Source organism: Oryx dammah, unplaced genomic scaffold, assembly GCF_014754425.2.
Source record: "Oryx dammah isolate SB20612 unplaced genomic scaffold, SCBI_Odam_1.1 HiC_scaffold_3, whole genome shotgun sequence".
Lineage (NCBI taxonomy): Eukaryota > Metazoa > Chordata > Mammalia > Artiodactyla > Bovidae > Oryx > Oryx dammah.
In genome coordinates, this window is record NW_024070187.1 from 71095941 (window position 1) to 71120583 (window position 24643).

Below are 24643 nucleotides of genomic sequence, written 5' to 3' on the forward strand. Positions count from 1 at the left end.
TGCAGAATACAAAATTCAGGTTTTCTAAATGTCCATTGACAGAGGCATAGATACAGAAGATGTGGTACATATATACAGTGGAATATTACTCAGCCATTAAAAAGAATGAAATAATGCAATTTGCAGCAACTCTCTGTTTGGACCTAGAGAGTATCATCCTGAGTGAAGTCAGTTAGATAGAGAAGGAAAAATATCATATGACATCCCTTATATGTGAGATCTAAAAAATGATACAAATGAACTTACTTACAAAACAGAAAGAGATTCACAGACTTAGAAAACAAATTTATGGTTGTGGGGGTGGGGTTGGAGGGGGCTTGGGGGAAGGGATAGTTGGGTAGTTTGGGAAGGGCATGTACACACTGCTATATTTAAAATGGATAACCAACAAAGACCTAGGTATAGCACATGGAACTCTGCTCGGTGTTGTGTGCCAGCCTGGATGGGAGGGAGTATAGAGGGAAAATGTATACGTGTATGGCTGAGTCCTTTCACTGTTCACCTGAAACTACCGTAACATTGGCAATTGGCTAAACCCCAATACAAAATAAAACATTTAAAGTTTGGGGAAAAGAAGCAAAAAGATTAGGGTTTTGTATTTCAGTGTGCCCACTACTCCTAAGAAAAAAGTCCAGGCTTCCCAAAGCCCTCCTGTTAGTTCCTCTGACTGGCCCTCCAACCAGCCACTGGGGCTCGACCCCAGGACTGGGGTACCCAGTATGTGGCTTGAACCCCTCACTGCCTAGGCAGGATCTCTGCCCATATAGTCTCCGTTTCCTTCTGAGTCCTCTTCCTGGGGCACAGGTTCTGACCTGATCACTTCACATCCATTAGGAAGACTGTAGTAAAAAAGACAGACAATAGTAAGTTTTAATAAGGATGTGAGAAATTGGAACCCTCCTACTTGCTGATAAGGTAAAATGATGTGGCCACTTTGGAAAGCACTTGGACAGTTCCTCCAAATTGTTAAACATAGACTTACCATATGATTCCCACTCAGCTGATTTTTCACATGGTAATTCTTTTGTCTGGAAGACCCCACCCCCCACCTCTACCTCCTTCCTCATCTAATTCCTCTTCATTCTGCAGTTTTCTGCACAAATGCATCTTCCTCCAGGGAGCAAGCTTTCTCTGACCCCCTGAGCCTAGATCAGGACCCCCTGCCCTTGTTCTGACAACTTTCTTTACTTTTCCATAAAAGTAGGCCTGCACACCTTACCTTTCATCCTATTTCCAGCCTCTTGCTCTGTGCCTAGCGCATAACAGGCATTCAATAATTATTCATTGAATGAATGAATACATGAATCCTCCCCTTTTACCATACTGACTCCTCCCACTCACTGTACCAGTCAGTATTCTTGTAATTCATCCTTTGGTTTCCCACCGTGGTGAAGAGGATCTCTGTCCCTCTGACCTGCTGGAAAAGGAAAATTATACGGTTGGTGTAGTGAGACAGTATGTCACCAATGAAATTACAGTGAAGCTCAGGCTCTATGATTACCGTGTGTGCTTCAGTTCCTTGGCCTTACTGCTTTTCAAAAGATGAAGTCAGAAAAGACTATTTTACTTGATCATTTATCCTCTATCCATGAGAACTTGGGATGTGCTAAAATTGAAGAGAGTAGAGAAGAGGTGCAAAAAGCATTAAATGCATGAAAATTAGGACGAAGCAGAACTCATAGACCTGGGCTGAATAAGTCTAGGAGAAAGAAGGTTGATGATCAGTTTCAGTAATTATTAGAGATACAAAATGTGGAAGGGCAGTAGATTGGAAGCCAGGATCCTCTTGTGAATCCAGGTGTTTTCAGAGCTGTGTGACCTTAACCAAGCCAGCCTCTTGATCTGTTAAATGGATATGCTGTCTTCTGGGATAATTATGAGGACAAAAAAATGCATGTGGGGGCTTCCCGTGTGGCTCAGTGGTAAAGAATGTGCCTGCCAATGCAGGAGACATGGGTTTGATCCCTGGTCTGGGAAGAACACACTTGCCACTGAGCAACTAAGCCTGTGAGCTGCAGCTGCTGAGCCCATGCGCAGCAATTGCTGAAGCCCATGTGCCTAGACCCTGTGCTCCACAACAGGAAGAGCCACTGCAGGGAGAAGCCTGAGCACCACAACAAAGAGTAGCCCTGGCTCACTGCAGCTAGAGAAAAGCCCAAGCAGCAATGAAGACTCAGCATGGCTGAAAATAAATCAATCAAATAAAATTATTTTTAAAATTCATGGGACCTGACACTATTTGCTATAAAAAAAGTGCTTTCCAAATGCAGGGTAATATTACTACTGAGATGAAGAGGATGTTGATAACTAGTTTTCTATTTCCAAAGCATAGACCAAGACTAAACTGATTCCCACGGTGGCTAGAGAGGTTTATGAAAAGACCTTACTCCAGGTGGGGCACCTGAAGAGTGGAATAGGTAGCATGGAAGGCTGAGGAGTCCCTGCAGAATGTTAGAGGCAGGCTAGATGGTTGATCGTCCTACGTAGACCGGGGACTGGGCCTAGAGGCTGGAGTAGATGGTCCTTTGACTTCCAGTTCTCATTGTCTGTGTTTTAAGACTCCAAACTTTCTTCCTCTTCCTTGAATTTTTTATGACATATCCTGTTGCTCCTGTGATTATAGGTGATTCGGTACCCTTTAGCCTATTGAGAACTGTGTATTTTCATAGAATGTCAGAGTCCAGGATGAGTCTCCAAGATGTCACACAAAATGTAATCTGACTTCAGTCTCTTCCAGCAACTCTAGTTTGTTTGATGATGAGAGTTAATTGCTCTTCAGCATTTCATTTAAGAGACTCACGGCTCTGTTTAGGAGGAAAAGTGCTGATCAATTACAATTGCCCCTGTTGTCATGGAAACAAGCTGCAATTGGACTATAATTATATTTCCTTATTCCTGAAGTGAATCCCTAATCATTGCCATGGTAATTACCCAATATCTATGGTCCCAAATTACATGATGCTTGTCCAAAAAAGACAAAGGAGAAGGAGTAGGAGGGCTGGCCTGAGACATGTGTTAACTGTGCAGCTGCAGAGAGCCTTCTCCTTTTTTGGGTGGGGAGAATTTCCCTCTGTAGGCTCTTACTCCAAGGTTAGATGATGTCAGTGAGTCTTAGATGTGCCCAGAGTTTAGAGTAGTGGCTAGAAGACTGTATCAGGCATTATGGGTTAACAGAAAACACATCTACTGGTATCTTTCTGCAATGGTAATGAAGTATATTATCTGATTCCTGATAGTCTAGATGACTTCCCATGTTCCAAGGCACATTGATGCAGCAACCTAGCAACATAATCAAGATCCAGTCTGATTCCTTTTCTTCTCTGGCATTTTCAGGGAGTATGGCTATCCCCAGGCTTATTTCCTCATGGCTCCAATATGGCTGCCTCTGTTCCAGCTATCACATGCAGATGACACAAACCAGGAACAAAAAAGGAGATCATCCCTGTCTTGTGTCACATTTTATTCACGAGGAGATTTTTCCCCCAAACACCTCCACCGGCAAACTTTCTCTCCCTTTTCATTGTTCCTTTCACACCAGACCCTGCTGGAAGCAGAAGTTCCAGACAACACAACTTAAAATGGAGATGGCTCTGCTTGACTCCTCCCTGTGCTCCTTAGCACTCACTGCCCAGTGGGTGAGGGATGCAATGGTATGTCTAAGGGATGACTTTGTTTTATTTTCCTTTTCACCTTCTATCTCTACTGTCCCTTTCTAGGGCTTAAGCCACAGGCCACAGGCCCATCACGCACCCTCTGTCTGATCTCTGCCTCTTCTGCAGTTAGGCATGGGCATAGGGCACTGGAAAACTTGGTGAGAGAGAGATGGGAAACAAAGCCAGAAGCAGTTTGCTGGTTTGAGTTGAGAAGGAGGCCTAGAAGGAACCTTTGAAAATGCTGAGCATCCTAACTTGCCCACTTTTTGCCTTCTCAGGACTTTCACTCCCTCAGTGACCTCTCCATTGAAAACCCATCTGACGAACTCCGGTGCACTGTTAATCCTTTACTCATCCACTGAAAAAAACTTACAGCTTTTATTTTGTAAAGTGCTGTGGGAGAAACTGGGCTTCCGCTTCCCTGGTGGGTCAGATGGTAAAGAGTCTGCCTGCACTGCAGGAAACCCAGGTTTGATCCCTGGGTCAGGAAGATCCCCTGGAGAAGGGAATGGCTACCCACTCCAGTATTCTTGCCTGGAGAATTCCATGGATAGAGGAGCCTGGCAGGGCTATAGTCCATGGGGTCACAAAGATTCTGACACGACTGAGCGGCTAACACTTTCACACTTTCATGAGAGAAACAAAGATAACAGTTATGATCCTTGCCCTCATGCAACTCCAGGTGCTGTAGTGAAAATATAATGATACGTTTTACAATGTGAAAGCACTTTTGTTTTCCTTCTCATTTAAGGCATGATTTTAGTAATCATAACATAAACATGTATATAACGAGAAGTGCATGCATAGGACTTTCTGAGGGAGAAAAGATCCCCTTCTTCCAGCAAAACAGGCAAGGCTGTGTGGGACTGATAAGGTATCAGTTGGACCTTGAAGGGTAAGTAGGACCTGCACTGAGAGATTGGCACTGGGCAGTCAGTCATGGGGAGGAAGAGCCCATGCAGTGATGGAGCCAAGAGAGGGTGTTTGGGGGACTGAATGGTTGGGTTTGCATTTCTGGATGTTTGAAGTGGGGTAACACTTGATAATAATAGGTAATATTTATATAAACACATCACTCTAATTTACCAATGGAGGCTCAGTTAATCCTAAATAAGCTCCATCTGTTGTACTTAGGCTCTCAGTCATGTCTGACTTTTTGTGAACTCATGGACTGTAGCCCACCAGACTCCTCTGTTCATGGAATTCTCCAGGCCAGAATATTGGAGTGGGTAGCCTTTCCCTTCTCCAGGGGATCTTCCCAACCCAGGGATTGAACCTAGGTCTCCGGCATTGCAGGCAGATTCTTTACCATCTAAACCACCAGGGAAGCCCTAAGCTGCATGAGGTCGGTCATATTATCATCCTCATTTACAGATAAGGAAACCGATGACCCTGGAGGTTTAGTGACATGCCCAAGGCCACACAGCTGTAAGTGGGAGAACCAGGTTTCATAGGGAGGCACACTGGCTTGAGTCTGAGTACTAAATCCCTGCATTGCAGGGCCTCTGCTTCAGAAAGCCAGAGTGCTTTAGGGTCCCTAAATGCAATCATGAAGAGCCTTAAGTGCCAGGCAGCCATTGCAGCTTCATCTGGTAGAATTTGGCAAAAAAGGAACCACTAGAGGTTTCTGAGCTGGCAGATTAACTCCTTAAAGATGAATGTCAGGTTTGAGAGGAAGTGGAAGTGGAGGAGACTTCAGTTGGAGATCATTTACAGATGTCAGTCGTATTACAGGAAATAAGCAGAGGATCTGCTAAGGGCAGTTGAAGGGCTAGTGAGCGTTATTGTCACTGTCCCTCCTGGTTTCAGTTCTTTTTAAAAAAGAAATGTATTTGGCTGCGATGCATCTTAGTTGCAGCACATAGGATCTTTGATGTTTCTTGCAGCATTTGGGTTCTTGTAATTGCAGCACGTGGGATCTAGTTCCCCTACCAGAGTCAAATCCAGACCCCCTGTGTTGGGAGCACGGAGTTCTAGCCACTGGACCACCAGGGAAGTCCTTCAGTTCTGTCTTGATAAAGCCTCTCTCTTTACCTTCGGAGCCTCAGCTTCTTTGTCCAAAAGGACAAATCATGCCTTGGTGATCACAGAGTCAGCAGAGACTGCTGGCTGGCGAGAACTGCTGCCGCCCTGGGTTCGCAGCTCTCTCTCCTGGTGCTGGTTTCCATTTGGGACCCACTAGAGATGGGGCACGGAGCTCTCCAGGACTCCAGGCACAGCCGTGGAGGACTGTGGCAGGCAGAATCCAGTGCAGGTTTAAATGGGTCCCGGACCTCAGGCTTTGCAGTCTTACTCATTGATTTCAATATTGTTTTTGAAGGATTTCTACCTGTGAAAGGGCAGATAATGTTACTCATTAAGGCCTTTGGTACAATAACTTTCCCCTAACCTGGATCTGACTTCACTTACAAAATATTATGGCACAGAACCTAAGGGATGATAATAACAAAGAAATAGGAAAGATTGGAATTTTGTGGGAAATGCCTGATAAGTTTGCTTTTGTTTGTGTCAAATTTGTAGAGACAATGGGCTAGCCAAGTAGTAGGGTCCACTGTAGTATTAGGCCAAGTAGTAAGCTTCCCTGGTGGCTCAGTGGTAAAGAATCCGCCTGCCAGTGCAGGAAACGCCAGTTCAATCCCTGGGTCAAGAAGATCTTCTGGAGAAGGAAATGACAATCCACTCCAGTATTCTTGCCTGGGAAGTCCCATGGACAGAGGAGCTTGGCGGGCTACAGTCCATAGTGTTGCAAGAGTCTGGCACAACTTGGTGACTAAAGAGCAACAACGGGGTCCTCTAGTGTAGCTGGAGACGGGTGGGTAGAAGAGACTGTAGTATTGGAGTTAGTTATTATAAGTGATTATTGGGACTTCCCTGGTATTTCAGTGTATGAAAATTTGCCTTGCAATGCAGGCGACATGGGTTTGATGCCCAGTTGGAGAGCTAAGATCCCACATGCCACAGAGCAACTAAGCCTGCACGCCGCAACTACGGAAATCCTCGTGCACTGCAACTGGAGAGTCTGTATGCTGGAAAGAACCTGCATGATCCAACTAACCTGACAAAGCCAAATAAATAAATAAATAGTTTTTTAAAAAACTGATTGTTAAGGCCCAAAGAGTAGTCTCAGGCCATTCTACTGTGTCTGCCTTTGGAAGGATAACCAAAGGAGTCAGTAAGATGTTGAGGAGAAAGATGAACAGTGGTCTCCATGAGCTGATTAGAAGCTTCTGATACATGTTTGGAATCCCAGTCTCTCTGCAAATAACAATATTATCAATGACAACAACAACAAAAAACCACAACAGAAATCTAGAGATGAGAGTTGCGAGTCCTTTCTTTCTATAAGGCCCCAGGAACTTCTCTGCTCTTTGGACCTCTAAGTCCAAAACGACAATTTTTGTGGCATCTATAAGTCATGGCTCAGTGATTCTTCTCTAAGCTTATGAAAACGGTTCCTCGGGGCCCAGTGTTGTTCTAAATTTCCCAAGTGGGCCTCTCTTCCTGTCCTTCTAGAGTTTGCTTTTCCCCCATGCGCTTTACATTTGACTTCAGATCCTGCTTAAATTAAGATGAGTGTTAAGTGACTGTATTGATAATCTTTCAAGTTAGAAGTTAAAAATCTGGGGAGTTTTAGACATCTTTATACATCTCACAGTTGATCGAGAGACTACTAGGTATTCTAAGCATCACAAGAGAAGTTTGCCACAGCAGGTCCCATTTCTTCCATTTGAACAGATACTCCGAGGGTAAGTTGCAGCATGGAGGCGCAGAGACCCCTCGCCTCTTGGCTCACTCTTAATAAACAGAAGGGGGAGAACTGGCCTACTTTGCAATCAGTCGTGAAAGATCTGTAAATGTCAAGAATAAAGAAGTCCAGATGAACTTGGCTAAGGTGCAATTTGTGGTAAATTGCCCCTCCACCTCCTAATCACGTAATTCATAGTTCCCAGCTGGTTAAGGACAAAGATCCCACCAAGCTCTTTGTTCATTAGAACATAGTTTCAAGCTGAGATCTCTGCACGTGGGCTATTCAGTTTCCAGTCCAGCCCTGTCTCAAAATCTGGAACTTTGGACAACATTCTTACCCACTCTTTGTGTTAGCTTCCTCTTCAGAGAAAAGAAAATAATCTGCATTGTAGAGTTGTTTGGAGACAAAATTGGTAACCATGATTACCAAAGATCTAAAGTTACACAAATTGCCAAGGATGTAATGTTAAACTCGCGTTATGTAAAGTGAATTATCTAGAAGAGAGTGTTCATTAGTGTTACTAATAAATCAGTGACCTCTGCCGTTCTTCTCTGCCGTTTCTTCTCAGGGCTTTAAAAAAAGGCACAAAAAACAGATATAAGAGAAAGGTACGAATGTTTTTCATCACTTCGCAAAGTAGGTATTGTCTTCCTGCCTGTGTTCTGGGAGGCTGGATACCAGCACTGGAGGACTCAGGGCATTGCCAAGGGACTCTTTTTATGTCACAGCTGCTTCTGTGTTTATCCTCAAGTTAAATTTTGCAATTATCATACTAAAAGGCAAAATAAACTAATTTGTATAACAGAAAAAGTAATTCTCATAACAGCAGTGGCCACATCAAAAAAATAGATTCTGTGTAGAGACTTAATATAAAAAAAAAAGGTCTTTCACTTTTGGCTGTGATGAAGTAGCTTATAACAAATCAGTCCTCTTACCAAGAACAACTGAAAATACAAATAAAATCTTCTAACAGGGATGTCTGTTTGAAGGTGTCAGATTGCTGCTGCGGCACCAGACTTGAGCAGTGAGATCCTGGAGAGAAGGGAGATCCACTGAGTTGAGCCATACTTTCTGCATATTGCTTCTTTCCAGTGGGCATTAGTTGACTCCTGAGTACAGGCCAAGAGACCAAAAATGTTCAGGGTGGCCACCAAGAGGAGGAGAAGGCAGAAGAGCTGTAGGCAAACTCATGGGGCTGGGAACACAAAAATTAGAGTTTGAGACTGCCAGGACAGCCAGGACTTGAGGGACTAAATTCCCCAAGAGGTGAGAAGCCCAGAATGAAATCTAAATCTAAGTAACAGGTTTCCTTTTGAGGCATTTGTTGGTAAGGCTGCACAAGAATGCAGGCTGAAAAACAGCAGAATTTTTGGCAATCTTTGGTGCTGGAAACACAAAAATTGTAGTTTGAGATTGTTGCCAAAACTCAGCCTCTGTTCACTGGTGCCACATAGAAACATAGAGACAGAGTTTTGGGTGATGTAGAAAAGAGCTTTTATTGCTTTGCCTGGCAGAGGGGACCACAGTGGGCTAATGCTCTTAAGACTGTTTAACCACCCTGGAGGGGGTAGTGAGGAGTTTTATAGTGTTCAAGGAGCAGGGCATGATCAGTTCTTGGACAGTTCTGGGATTGGTTGGCATCAAGGTGGAGTTTCAAGCTTCATCAGCCTTCTGGTTTCAACCAGTCTAGGGTCTATGTTCTTGTGGTCAGCAGTTTTCATCTGGAGGGGGTCTGCTTCCCATAAAAAGCAACTTAGGAATGTGTGTCAGACCTTTATCTGTATCTTTCAAGGAACTGTAAGTTCAATGATTCTGCTATGTGGCAGAATTTTAGTCTAAATTGTTATCAGTTTCCTAGTCCAACAGCTGTTCTTTGTTTCTACGTCTTCACCTATCCCAGTCATTAACTCTTTTTTAATATAATTTTACTCAATTTTTTCTTTCTTTTTAAAATAATTTTTATTATCTATTTTTATTTTTGGCTGCAGTGGGTCTTTGTTGATTTGTGGAGCCTTTCTTGAATTGCAGTGAGCGGGGGCTGCTCTTCGTTGAGGTGTGTGGGCTTCTCGTTGCAGTGGCTTCTCTCGCTGCAGTGCACAGGCTCTAGGCGTGGGCTTCAGTAGTCGCAGCACATGGCCTCAGTGGTTGCAACTTGCGGGTGCTGAAGTTTGGGCTCAGTAGTTGTGATCCAAAGGCTTAGTTGTTCTGTGATGTGTGGAATCTTCCTGGACCAGGGATCGAAACTTTGTCTCCTGCATTGGCAAGTGGATTCTTGTCCACTGTGCCACCAGGAAAAGTCTCCAGTCATTAACTCTTGAATCAGCATTTTACCTCAAAAGACAAGGACACCGGGGTTTGTGCACAGTTTCAAGACTCACCAACCCACCAAGGAGAAGGACTTTTAGGAAATAACCCATGTGTTTTTTTTAAATTAATTTATTTTAATTGAAGGATAATTACTTTACAATATTGTGGTGGTTTTTGCCATACATCAACATGAATCAGCCATGTGTGTACATGTGTTCCCCCATCCTGAACCCCGCTCCCATCTCCCTCCCTACCCCCATCCCACTGGGTTGTCCCAGAGCACCGGCTTTGAGTGCCCTGCTTCATGCATTGAACTTGCACCTGTCATCTATTTTACATATAATAAACCAGGTTTTTATTTGAGACTCCAGGAGGCCTATACGTTAGAAGCAAGGACAAAACAGAGGTAGCCTGAGCCTTACAAAGGTTGCTAATCACTGTGATTATCCTGATTGGATTGATGTGATCTACTCCTTTATTGCTTGCTAGAGGAACCAGCAAATCCTCTGTAGAAGGAAAGGACCCAGCCTTTACAATTTTTCATGCATATGTGTTGAATTCAATTAAAAAAAACTACCAGGCATTTAAGAAACAGACTATGAGGAAAACAAGATAATAGAAATAGACCCAAGCCAAAAAATAAAAATAAATATTTTTTCTTAAAAAGGGACTTTTTTGGTGGTCCAGTGGTTAGGACACTGCTTCTACCTCAGAGGGCCCAGGTGTGATTCCTGATCTGGTAACTAAGATCTTGCATGCTGTGCAGCAAAAAAAAAAAAAAAAAAAAAAAGACCCAAATGGACTAAAATATTGCTTTTTCAGACAGAGGTTTTCAAATAATTGTGATTAATATATTCAGTAAAATAGTTGACAAGATGGATAATTTCATGAGACAACTGGAATCTATTAAAAAGAATCAAATGGAAATTCTAGGTCTGAAAAATGCTACTGCTAGTAAGAACTCAGTAGGTAGTTTTAACAGCAGACTGGACACCACTAAAGAGAACATGAATGAGCTGAAAGTTAGGTCAGTAGAAAAATCCAGACTGAATCCTGTTGATTAAAAAGAATGATGAATACAGAAAAGACCATGAAAGACGTGACTTATATTGTAAAGGCCTAACATTGCAGAATCAGAGGAGAAATAGGGAAAAATGGGGCAGAAGCAGTATTTGAAGAAACAATGGCTGAGAATTTCCCCAAACTGATGAAAGACACCAAGCCATGGGTTTAAGGAGTATTATGTACCCTGAGCTAGATAAAGCAGAAGAAATTCACACCTAGCCACAACAGACAGTAACTGAGAAAACCAAAGACAAAGGAAAATCTTAAAATCAGTTGTAAGAGACAGATTGCCTATCTTTTCAAAGAAACAGTAATACAACAGAAATTCTATAGCTAAATCACTTCAGTCATACCTGACTCCTTGCCACCCAATGGACCATAGCATACCCGCTTCTCTGTCCACGGGGATTCTCCAGGCAAGAACACTGGAGTGGGTTGCCGTGCCCTCCTCCAGGGGGTCTTCCCAATCCAGGGGTCAAACCCACGTCTCTTATGTCTCCTGCATTCGCAGGTGGGTTCTTTGCCACTGGCGCCATCTGAGAAGCCTAGCTAACGTCATAATTTATGGGAAAATATTGAACGCTTTTTTGGTCAGTTTGGGAATATGACAAAGTCTACCATCACCGCTTCTGTTTCAGTTCCTGAGAAGATCCTAGCTAATTGCAGTATGGAAGGAGGGAGAGGGAGATTGAAAAATGAACAAATAGGGTAATTCCCTGATGGTCCAGTGGTAGACTCTGTGATTCCACAGTAAGGGGTCCAGGTTTAATCCCCAGTCAGAGAACAAGGCTCCCACAAACCATAGTGCAGCCAAAAAAAGAAGAAAGAAAGAAAATGAACAAATAAAGCTGTCTTTTGTCACAGATAAAATGATTGTATACATAGAAAATCCAAAAGAATCAACAATCACATTATTATAATTAATAAATAAATTTAGTTAAGCCTAATTATTATGTCAATAATCAATAACCAAGTGATACTTTAATACTCTTCCAATAAACAATTAGAAAAACATTTTAACCTATACTATTTATAATAGATTCAGAAACATCAAATATGTAGGACTAAATCTATGAAAATATGTAAAAGACCTTTATACAGAAAACTACAAAACTTTATTGAGAGAAAGTAACGAAGATCTTAGTTTTCTGAATGTTGAGCTTTATGCCAACTTTTTCACTGTCCTCTTTCACTTTCATCAAGAGACTTTTTAGTTCCTCTTCACTTTCTGCCATAAAGGTGGTGTCATCTGCATATCTGAGGTTATTGACATTTCTCCCGGCAATCTTGATTCCAGCTTGTGCTTCTTCTAGCCCAGCGTTTCTCATGATGTACTCTGCATATAAGTTAAATAAGCAGGGTGACAATATACAGCCTTGATGTACTCCTTTTCCTGTTTGGAACCAGTCTGTTGTTCCATGTCCAATTCTAACTGTTGCTTCCTGACCTGCATATAGATTTCTCAAGAGGCAGGTCAGGCGGTCTGGTATTCCCATCTCTTTCAGAATTTTCCACAATTTATTGTGATCCACACAGTCAAAGGCTTTGGCATAGTCAAGAAAGCAGAAATAGATGTTTTTCTGGAACTCTCTTGCTTTTTCCATGATCCAGCAGATGTTGGCAATTTGATCTCTGTTTCCTCAGCCTTTTCTAAATCCAGCTTGAACATCTGGAAGTTCTTGGTTCACGTATTGCTGAATCCTGGCTTGGAGAATTTTGAGCATTACTTTACTAGCATGTGAGATGAGTGCAATTGTGTGGTAGTTAGATGGGGAAACAGTGGACACAGTGTCAGACTTTATTTTTGGGGGCTCCAAAATCACTGCAGATGGTGATTGCAGCCATGAAATTAAAAGACGCTTACTCCTTGGAAGGAAAGTTATGACCAACTTAGTATATTCAAAAACAGAGACATTACTTTGCCAACAAAGGTCCGTCTAGTCAAGGCTACGGTTTTTCCAGTGGTCACGTATGGATGTGAGAGTTGGACTGTGAAGAAAGCTGAGCACCGAAGAATTGATGCTTTTGAACTGTGGTGTTGGAGAAGACTCTTGAGAGTCCCTTGAACTGCAAGGAGATCCAACCAGTCCATTCTAAAGGAGATCAGTCCTGGGTGTTCTTTGGAAGGAATGATGCTAAAGCTGAAACTCCAGTACTTTGGCCACCTTATGCGAAGAGTTGACTCATTGGAAAAGACTCTGATGCTGGGAGGGATTGGGGGCAGGAAGAGAAGGGGACGACAGAGGATGAGATGGCTGGATGGTATCACCGACTTGATGGACGTGAGTTTGAGTGAACTGTGGGAGTTGGTGATGGACAAGGAGGCCTGGTGTGCTGCGATTCATGGGGTCGCAAAGAGTCAGACACGACTGAGCGACTGAACTGAACTGAAAGTGGATCTAAATAAATGAAGGAATATCCAGTGTTCATGGATGAAAAGAATGACTGTTGTAAAGATATTAGTTATCGTCAGAGTTTATTTACAGATCCAGTAAATAAATCAGTTTATTTACAGATGCCATCACAGAAGCAATCCTAGGAGTGTTGAGTGTGTGTGTGTGTGTGTCTTTGTATATGTAAGTTTATGTAGAAATGCAGAGATAAGTATAGCCACTTGGGAAAAAAAGCTGGAGAACTTAAAATTGCTAGATACCAAGACTCATAAAACAGCTATAAGACTTCCCTGGTGTTACAGTGGGTAAGAATCCACCTGCCAATGGAGGAGACACTGGTTCGACCACTGGTCTGGGAAGATCCCAAATGCCGTAGAGCAACTAAGCCCTTTTGTGCCACAGCTCCTGAAAGCCACGTGCCCTGGAGCCCTTGGGAGAAGCCACTGAAGTGAGAAGCCTGCACACTGCAATGAAGAGAAAGCCCACACACAGCAATGAGGACCCAGAGCAACCAAAAATAAATAAATAAATAATCTGGGGGCGGGGGTGGAAGCTATAGTAACGAAGACAGCATGGGACTTTTGCTATAAACACAGACAAATAGACCAGTAGAACACAGGCCAGAAACAGGTTCATACATATACAGTCATTTAATTTATGGCAAGTCACTCACTGTCTTCAAGCCTCAGTTTCCTCATCTATAAATGAGCTTAGTCATTCCTATCACACAAGGTTTAAATAGTGTATATCACAAGGATTGAGATGTTGTATTAAAGAAGTTGTCACAGAGGGAGGGGACATAGCAAGTGCCCAGTAAAATTCAGCCAGTATTAATATTGCTACTTTGACTACACTAGTACCATTATTACTGCTACTCCTGTCACCATTCATTCGCTCTATTTTGCAATAAGATCGTCTAAAAGTGGGGAATGTGGGGACATTAGATCCTGGCTAGCAGCAAGGAACATTTGGGACAAACACAGAAGAGCAGGAAACTGTTGGTTCTTAGTTTTTCTGGAAAAAAAAGAATTGGAGCTGAGAGTTAAACTTTATGATTCAAGGACTTCCCTGGCTGCCACTTGCCTTCCAGTGTAGGGAGTATGTGTTCATCCCTGGTCAGGGGCTAAGATCCCACGTGCCTCGAGGCCAAAAAACCAAAACATTAAACGGAAGCAGTATTGTAACAAATTCAATAAAGACTTTAAAAATGGTCTACATTTAAAAAAAAAAAAAAAAAAAGTCATGATTCAGCCAGAAGATTGACTTGGAAACTGGAAGAGAACTTGGCCTTCCAGTGTTGGTCTATTATGTGCATACAACTGTGAGACACTGTAAGCATTTATTAAGCATCTAAGGTGAACTTGTGTATATGTGGGTTTATGAGAATATCTGAGAGCCTATGTGTATACATAAGCCATTTGTAAAAACACTGTGTAGAAAATGTTAGTTACCTCTTCTTTCATCTGAATCCTAGCCAGGGAATCTGAGAAAAAAATTTAGACAGGATATTAAAGGTTTGATTCCATAGCTTTGAATGAAATTTTAACTCCTAGCATCTTTGGGTGAATTTGGAAGTTCATTTTGTAGCATAGGTCACAAAGTTTCTGAGGAACGAGGACATAATGACACATTTAATTTCCTCTTATATTCATATGCTAAAACGGTGCCTCATATTTCATAACGTGGGCTGCTACTCCACAGTGTCTTGTGCTATGTAGCCAAAGGCTTACCGATTATTCCAGCTATTTAGTATCTCCAGCCTTCCCATATTCCAGCCCACGTGACATTAGCATCCTGTATTCCTCTCCCACTGCTCCGCCCAAGGGAAGGACTACTAAAGACCTTCTACCACTTTAAAACACTTCAGCTGCCTGGCCTGGGATTGTGTTCAGCTGTTCTGAATCCTGTTTCTCATGCTACGGCTTCTATTTAGGTGACTTTGCCTACTTGTGTACTAAGTTGCTTCAGTCGTGTCCAAATCTTTGTGACTCCATGAACTGTAGCCCACCAGGCTCCTCTGTCCTTGGGATTCTCCAGGTAAAAATACCAGAGTGGGTTGCCATTTCCTACTCCAGGGGATCTTCCTGACCCAGGGATCGAACCTGCGTCTCTTGTGTCTCCGGCAGTGCCAGCCAGATTCTTTACCGCTAGCACTACCATATAAGGCTGTTTACCCCCTGAGTTTTATTTGCAATGATAAGTTGGTGATAAGATCACTTAAAGTAAAGCTTTCAGCACAGTGTTTTCATCAAAGTCACAATTGGTGGTTATTATTGTTTTTATTATCACACAGCCAGGAGGCTTATGTCCAAGTCTTTTGTCTCTGAACTTCATATGCTTTGTTACCATACTGCTGGTAATTTGGCCAATTTGATGATATAATTTGGTACTCAGTCTTCCCAAGAAACTTGGTTGGGACCCTGCCTGCAGCATTTCTGAAATTCAGCTCAGAGGTACCAGCCAGAGACCCCTTTCCCCCAGTACTGGCTCTTCTTTCCTGCCCTTGATCACTGATAAAACCTCCCAATGGGACCCCTTTCTGTGGGGGAGGGGAGAGGGAGAAGTAGAGCTCTCAGCTCTGGGATAGCTGCCTGTGTGCCTGGCATCGTGGAAGTGTGCCTGTCTTGCCTTACAGAGAGTGTGTGATTCTATCCCTGTGTATTCCTTCCCAGAAATAGCTTAATTTCCCAGATCAAGTGAGGATCAGTTGGCGTCTGCTGCCCCGTCTTTCTGCAGTTCACCCAACCTATACCTCACAGGTTAGAAGTCTAGAATTCCTCTGAAGTCCAGCCTTTCAACTGAAGCCTTCTTATTGTTAGGAACCTACCACTGACAAGCTGCCCAATGCATGACGCCCATTTAGAGTCTCCTTAGCACATGTGCCCCCACCCCTCTGAATTCCTGAGGAGTCTCGACAGAGAGACTCTTTATTCCGATAGTGCCCATCAGCAGTTCCAGTCCTCATCAAGTCTTTGTTTTAGATGTATGTATTTTTCTTCCCAATGTGGTTATGAGAGAGAGAAATTCTTGCCTCGTACTTCGAGATCTTCATGTTGCTTAAAAAGGACTGCTTGACATTCTTGACAGCCCATCAGGAGGAGGGCTCCTGCAGCTAAAATTTCTGCAGTGCTTTCTGTCCTGGATCCTCCACAAACAGGTAGCGAGCACGTGGAGTTCTCCCAGTGAGTGGTTCTAAAACACGCTGTGTAGGAGACAGGCTCTTTTATTCCCGAGGGACACTTCTGTCTGCCCAGCTACTTGGCTGACCCCTCGCAGAAGAGGACAGCGGGCTGGAAGCAGTTTCTGAGTGAGATTGGGGATGTGGGTGGAGTCCCCTGAATCAGGAGGAACAGGAGATGGAATTGCCAAAAGAAGTCTTATCATCCTAATAAAATGAAGCACATGATTTGCATTCCAGGTCCTTCAACTATTCTATGGGAACCCGGGCATTTTCCCATGACAGTATTTTTATTCCTGATGGGGGAGCAGAAAGTGAGCAGACAGTTCAAGCAATGTCACAGGACAACATCCTGGGCAAAGTCAAAACTCTTCAGGTAAGACAGCTTGAAGGTCAGAGGCATAGGAAGGGGGAGGGGGACGGCCATGGAGGGAAGTGGGAAAGGTCCCTGGCTTGGCCTTGAGTCATGGATTGGGAAGTCCAGGGGTAACTCCCGGTGAGAATGTTTGCTTTCTCAAACCTGGCTTAGTTCTCTGGAAGCTTCTGTGCACCCATGAGAGGTACACTGTCATGCTGCACCCACCTTCAGAACACCCCCTCTCCTTTTCTCTCAAGTTGTTCCTCCTTTTTAACTGGACTTAATGAAGACAGGTACCCTAGAGAAGCTGCAGAACTTGGGTGGGAGGAGAGCGCTCCTCACCACTGAGTGTTGGGCGTAATCCCTGAGCACAGGGTTGACTGTCAGCTGAAGGCGTGCACAGCAGGCTCACCCTCTCTGAGTCTCTGTACTTGGACAGTGAATGGCTGTCACGGGTTCTGTTGTGTTTCTGACCCTGGTTTCCCCGAGCCACCCTGTCCCAGAGGGAATCTGTGAAGCTCTTCCACTTCCCTCCTGTTTGTGCTGCAGAGGTGGGCAGTTTTCCTCCATAAAACTGACTCAGGTGGTAACTCCTTTAATAATGAAGATAAAATAATTCTTCACTGAATGAGATTGAAATAATGGGAAATCCAGGAATAGCAAGGGGAGCGAAGACCCCTGGGATCCGACAACATAGGTTTGCCCGAGTGCTCAGCAGAACTCACTCACCCGGCAGAAGTGCCTAAGCAAGCACTTCTCTGAGCTTGGGTTGCTTGGAGGCGATCCAGACTGTGTACAGGGGACTCTGGTGTGCTGGTTTCCATCTGTTTGTAAGTCTGCAATAGTGAATGAACAAATTAATGAATGAACCAAGCAAAAAAATAATAAAGGAGACGGCTGGCTTGCGTAGCTATTGACATGATGAAGCACGGTACTCAGAGTTTTCTACTTGCTTGAAATATTCTTGTTTCTACTGAATATTAAGCTATGTATTTTGTGACCTGTGTTTGGTTACATATTCCACATGTACTCCGCTAAATATAGCATATGGCAGCTGGGAAATAGCCAACACCCTGGAACCACACCCAGACTTGCCTAGATCTTTATACCTACCACCTTACTGCCCAAGGCCATAGTTCTGCCCTCAGAACTAACCTAGGCACTTCCTTCAAATTCCAGCACATCCTGACTAGCTCCCATTCTTGGTTCTTGCTGGCCGTACTGCTACAGATTTTATAGACTCAGAAAGGAAAGTTAGCCTTAGTCGCTTCTCTTCAGTTGGAGAAGAGGAAAGGGCAGTGATGGCCGAAGAAAACCTTAACCACCGTCCCCCTTACCTTTCCTTCTTGAAGTTTCCGGCTCCTGGATATTATTGCTAAGAAGCAATGAACCCTCATAATATTCCCTTTCTAAGGGGAGTGACCTGCAGGCCTCGGTCTACAAACCAACTGTATTTCACAAGGGCTTTCAAGGAGTTCTTTAAAGATTAGGCGATTGTTGTCTTAAACAGTAGCACCTGTGTTACACCACGCCACTCCACGAAGTGGACTTGGAGTTGTAAAAAATAGATAATTCTGCAATATTGAAAATGTAGAAACTCAGTAGATATATGTGAATGCCTGTTGTTTGTGTTAATGATGTAAGGCATAAGTTTAAAGAATCTGATTTCATAATTAATAAAATGTAAAACAACTAACTTCTCTGAAGCAACAGTTCTGTTAATGCAGGAGGAGAAATGTGAGGGAAACAGAATAGCTGTCTAATTGAACACTCTCCTCTGGATGACATGTACTCACAGGAGGTCTGCCTAGTTTTGCTTCTGCTGCATGGATATGCATAAGCTTCCTTACAGCTCTAATGCTATGTTTTGAAACAATATAAGAGACTTCTGCTTTTCAAGGAGGGAAATGGGGACCCTTATCATAACAAATGTGATTTTTAGAGTGCCATAAGATATCACTGTATCACCCCCAAAAGACTGTGCTTTATTTTTCAGTCGACTAAGCAGTATGTTCCTGGTAAGTCATAGAAATAGTAGTTAACTTATTAACTTGCATGAATGCTTTGCATTTTTCCATAAAAACGTTATGCTGGTATTGATGCTTAGTAAGCAGCATAAAAGACCACCCCTTCGTAGACTCCAGCATGGAATGAGGGTGTTTATTTATGTCAGACGCATGTATGTTTTTTATGTCTGGAGTTGTCTTTGTGTATGTATGTATGTTTATTTTAAAAAGAGAGAAGTAGTAGATAACACCTATTGACAGTAAATGTCCTAGCAAGCTAATTTGCCACCATTATTAAGATATTCTTTTGAAATGAGATTTCTACTGGAATGCCATTTAAAAAAAAAAAAAAAAAGTGTTTGTTTTTTTTTCTGGCTCAAGAAACTTTCCAGCCCAGAGAAACCAGAGCTGCGCCTGTAATGCCTGCATTTGGAAAGGTTGCCCCCTAGCGCCCACATGTAGTCATCTCAGCCAGAACTGTCCTAGGTTGTACCAGTGATGGTTAGTATCCGTCTGCTGAGTACAGAATGACTGAAAAGAGCATAAATAAGCCTACTCTTTCCTGAACAATGTGAATCTACCACCTGCCAAAATTTCTGTAGCAAGCGATTGAACCTTTAGAAGAAAAATTACCTTTTTTTTTCCTGAGTATAAAGATAATGCATGTGCATAGAACAAATTTTAATATACAGGATAGTTATAAAGGACAGAAATAACAGTAGCGTCCTTTTTAAGGACCCTATACATAACAGTCAGTTGTTCTGTGGCCAATAAATAAAAAAAAAATGCCTGACAGGCCTCTGCCATCACCTGGCTTTGTGGCCTCAGGGCAAATCATTAAAGCTCTCTGACCCTCATATTCCTCATCTGAAAAACAAAGAAGATGCATGTGATGGATGATCTGAAGAGCCCCTCCAGTTCTTAAAATCTGCCATTTATAGAAAATCACTGTTCAGCTGATAGAGCACAGAGTGGCTTTGTAAGCTTTGCACTGCAATGCATTGGATTACAATGACCTTGATGTTCCCAGAGCACGTATCAGGGAGGTGCCTATTTATTTCAGAGCAAACCAGGCTGTGAAGTATGTATTCACCTACTGATGATAGGAATCGGGAATATCACAGACCAAGCCCGCAGGTGATTTTTAGAATAATACCAGAGCTTTGTCAGAAAATGCTCAGTCTATTAGTCCACGGACTGTTCAGCTCAGGAGGAAGAATCTCTGTCTTCAGTAGCTGCTGTCTCCTGCCGGGCTGGATTTCACTTTAAAATGCCAAAGTGTCTTACCTTTGACGATTTGAGCACCTCGTGCAGCTGTCAAGGACACAAAGAATAAATACCTGCTCTTCACCACTTCTGCACAGAGCAGATGTCTTTAAATCTGTGTGTGTTTGATTTTGCTTATTCTCTTAAATTCATTTTAACTATGGGAGTATCTGGAGTTCGCTCGAGAAGACAGCAATTTTATTTTCTCTCTGCCTTGTTCTTACAGTCATAGCATGAAGGATGGCTATGAAAAATCTGGGGAAATCTAAATTGGCAGTGTGAGAGCTGCAGAATATGATGTGCTTGGAATTTCTACACCATAGGAAAAGAGCCTCATAAATATAGATGTGCATTCCTATAATATCATTCTCCAGCATTCCATTCTACAGCCAAATGGCCAAATTTGAATGAATAAAATATCACCCCTTTAGCTCACATTCCAGTCTAACAGTAACTCCATTCATTGCCATAAGTAACACGGACTCAGTTTAGGCACAGAGGTTCCACTCTCCCCTCTGGTTATTATCTCAGTGCATATAAAGAATCCATGGATATGTAAAAATATACATATCTATTAAAATACATCTGTCTATAGATGGAAGGAGTGGTAATAGTTTATTTCCCTGGAAGCTTAAGGGCAAGCTCATCTTAATGGTCTGGTTTTGAGTGACTGCTTGTGTCACAGTTCTTCCCAGGACAATGCCTGAGTAGTGGGCAGAAAAAAAGTCACCAAAAAGCCATATTTATCCCTATATTCAATTCATTCGACATCTGAGATGGCAGATAGGTTTTGACAGTCATCTTTTAGTTGTCAATAAATCAGACGAAGTGTCCAGCAGCCCCATCCCCTCTGAGTCAGCTGAGGGAAAGATTTGGAGCGGGAACCACAGATCAGGTACAAGAGCCTTGGCCTTGAGAGCCTGGGGCTCAGTCACCATGGCCTTGGTCCTGCAGCCCTGCCCCGGCCTGTGACCACTGCAGGGTGTGTCTGCGAAGACAGGCCTTTGTCTGGACAGAGAGGCTGCCTTCCTGTCCCTGGATGGTGGCCGTCACTTTTTGCGTGACCTGGGTCCTCCCTTCCTCCTTCCCTCGCCCTCCTCCCAAGCTCCCTAACCAGCAGCCTAAATTTGTTTTCTCCAGAGGAATTTTAAATCAGCTGCTTTATAGAGATGCTCATTGTCATTCTCAAAGGCAACAGCATTGTGTTTCTTTTGCCAGGATGAACATATCCGTGATGTAAATCAGCCCTCAGCTACACACACATTCTGATTCCCTCCCTCTCCCTCTCCCTCCTTTCCAATCTCCATCCTGCCCCCTTCAGCTGTTGTACCTGCCATCAGGGCTGCAGATTCTCCTCCCTGGGCTCCTGTCTGCCCCCTTCACCCTCCTCTCAAATTTCCACTTTAACTCTCGACTTTGTTTCTTAACATCATGCTCTCCATTTCCCCAGCTTTGTCCCACGTACCTTATTTCACCTGTTCTTATCACATCTAATATTTTCCCCCCATTTTCTCTTTCATTTTCCTTTGGTAGCCACGATAACCATCCCATCTTTGGAGTTTATTTCAATATAAGTAATGTGAACTTGACATCCATGTTCTAAAAAGGACTCTTAACAAAAACAAACAAACAGAAAAATCAGCACATTCATTCTTTTTGTGATGGTGGCCAAAATCCTAACGAAAGAGCATTAATGTATTAAGCTTAGTCTCCTTGGGAACTCCTTAAAGAATTATTCTTTCCATTCTGAGTAGAAGAAATATCCTCATTTTAGATATTCAAGAACATTGGTAGATGGCAGACCCTGACACAGGAGGTCTCATTCTAGGGTGACTGGATAAAAGTTTTTAGCTCTTTACCAGCACACTTAGAGAAGAGATAACTGGTCAACCAAAGGCTGGGCTGAGAATTGCAGAGGGAACCCCTGCACAGACTGTGACTGGGATGCAGGAGCTCTTCCTGCCACTCCTGCCCAGGCCCCCAAGCATCTCCCACAGGGCAGCAAGCGTGCCACAGGGCCTGTGGCTTTGTTACACCATGTCCTCTTGTCTAACACCATCGGCTGTTCTAACTGTGCCTGCTTATTGATCTGCTTAGAGTAGACACTAACTGCCGCTTCCTGCTAAACTCATTTTAGAAGACACCCTATTGCAGCCTTCTCCTCCCTGAAACCCCTTTAGGCTGTTCAAGCTGTACTTCACTGGCTGAACTTGGGCTTTGGATGTGTGTTCCCTCCCCGTGGTGTCAGGGGGAGCCGGGTTCAGGCTGAGATACAGCAGATCAAATCCGAGTCCTTGTCTCTCTGTGCTCCTGACTTGGCATGCTGGGGTGCCCGGGGTGCGGGGAGGGGACCTGGGGCTCATCTCTTTCATGTCTCTGCAATTTCACCATCCGCCATGTAAAGCCGAGGGGAAGTTGGGTGAAGGTGGATTTGATACTCTTGAGTTCAGAGAGAGAAGGGGCATTTTCCTCAAGGGAGGCCACCTTCATTCAGTAAGGTGGTAAAAATGCCAGATCCTCTCTTTCTATCCCAGTAAGTGGAGGGAAGCACAGTGTAAATTTATGAGAACCAGTGGAGCACAATGAAAACAGCACTGAATATGTTTTAGAAGATGTGGATTCAGGTCCCCTTGGTACCACTCATTCATTCCATAAGCTTGGGCCAGTCACTGGACCTTGACTTTTTTTTGTAAAATGAGGGGTTCAGATAATGTGATTGCTAAGGCTTTTTGCAGCTTTGTGGGATTAAATATTAGCCACATTAAAGATAAAGATCAGATGATGTATTCTGTTGTTGTTGTTGTTTTTTTTTCTTTTGAATCATAAAAGACCTAGGTGTAGAGCAGTAGTTCTCAGCCAGAGGTGATCTTCCCCACGAGGGGACATTGGACAACACCTGGAGGCATTTTTTTTGGTTGTCCAGACAGAAGTGAACAGGGGTTGCTGGTATCGTCTGGTGAGGGGTGATGCTAAACAGAGGGCAGGGGTGATGCTAAACATCCTATGATGCACAGGAGAGCTCCCCACAACAAAGAATTATCTGGCCTTAAATGTCAATCATGCCAAGCTTGAGAATCCCCAATGTAGATAAAGGCAGTAATTTCTACAATATATTCAATTCATTACAGTCTTCTTTCAGATGACCACAGCTTACCTCTTTTTCTTCCTCAGTGTCATTCATTTTCTATTAAATATTTTATATCTAATTTATCAAGCCCATTAAATATTTTGCCTTGTATTAAAAACTATTGTGTTTATATATTTTAAGATAATTCCCTTTTTAATCCAGCTTTTCTTTAATTCTAAATACTATTTTTCTTCCTAATTTCTGTCCTTACCCTCCTGCCACCATCCATTCAGCTCCCTCCCACCAGCGATCAGTCTCTCTCTGGCCCTTACTACAGCCTCCTTTTCTGACCCACTGTGTTCCTTCTGGCCTGTGGGTCACAGTGGGTAGCTGCGGCCAGGCAAAGAGGACATCCTAGTGGCAGAACAAGATTGCTTTCACCTTTTCCATGTGTTTAGCATCAATCGTGGAAAGACTTATTGGCCTGGGCCTTCTTCCCCTTGGCCGTGGTACCCACTGTAACCCAAATAGGATGTTCAAGTTAGGGGCTGGTGAAGAAGGTAGATGAAATAAATATTCAAGGGGAATGTGTCCAAAAGGGGCTGGAGGGTTCCTTTGTTTGTGCAGCCACAACAGTCTTGATTTCCCGCAGTGGTTCTTGCAGCTCATGAAACTATTTTCTATATAATTTTTGTACCTTTCAAGTACTTTTGTGCCTTTGAAATACTTTTGATTTTTTGACAAAAATCAAAAAAATTTCTGTCATACCCAACTTTTTTGATCAGAAATATGATCTCTCTACCCCCCTTGGAAATGTTGGCATCTCCATGAAAGAGGTGGCTGGATGAAAAGGCTCATGGCTCGAAGGTGGGAAAAAAAAAAGAAATACTGGGAAGGAGACTCAGTAATTACAGGACTGCGTCAGGGCTTTCTGGCTTGGTGTCTAGTCTAGAAACCAGTCATGTAGAGAATATGCCTCAGTGCCTGCTAGCTATACTGGGGAACCTGACCGTGGTTATTGTGAACCGCTCCACCGCCTCAGAACGTCCTTTTGTTTCTCTCCAGCGACAGTTGGGCAAGAACATCAAGTTTGGGCAGCCACCACCCAACGCCATTCCCATGAAGAAGGCAGACAGTGGCGAGGCTCGCTTCGAAGAGGAACCATTCCTCACCAGTCCTGTGGAAGTTGTGACTCAGCAAGACCTCATCCTCTCAGACACCGAGAACAAAGTAAAGCTCCTCCAGGGAATGACTTGATTGCTCACAAGGCCGGGAGGAGGCTGGGCAGTGGGAGGGGGCTTCAGTAACCCCGGGGTCTGCAGGGTGGGGAGTAAGGTGGAAGAAGCTTTCCTGATGAGTAGCCCAGCACCTCTGTTACAAGTGCTTTGAGCTGCAGGGGGGCCATCCGGGAAGAGGGGGAGGCGAGGGAGATGCGCCCTTTGCACCCCCCTCTTCCCAGCGTCTTCCGCTTAACTCTTCGGAGACTCGGGCTGCCCTTACCCCCGAGCTGCACTGTCCCCTCTCTGCCGTCACTGTGCATCCTCAGTGTTTCTTACATGTCTGTGCTCTGCATCTGTGACCATATAACCGTTTGTTCTCCAT

General features: G+C 43.5%; 1 protein-coding gene across 4 annotated transcripts in view; it reads left to right on the plus strand.

The window, feature by feature from the left end:
- Positions 1-24643, plus strand: part of CRACD (capping protein inhibiting regulator of actin dynamics) — a 134317-nt gene that overhangs the window by 83038 nt on the left and 26636 nt on the right. For 2 of the 4 annotated variants that reach the window (XM_040238253.1, XM_040238254.1), the window contains exons 3-4: positions 16585-16720; positions 24107-24271. In XM_040238253.1, the coding sequence (XP_040094187.1) occupies positions 16601-16720; positions 24107-24271 (285 nt within the window). In that variant the 5' untranslated portion in view covers positions 16585-16600. Of the gene's footprint in view, positions 1-16584; positions 16721-18698; positions 18721-24106; positions 24272-24643 lie in introns of those variants that run through there. The other 2 variants (XM_040238255.1, XM_040238256.1) reach the window with 2 other exon arrangements.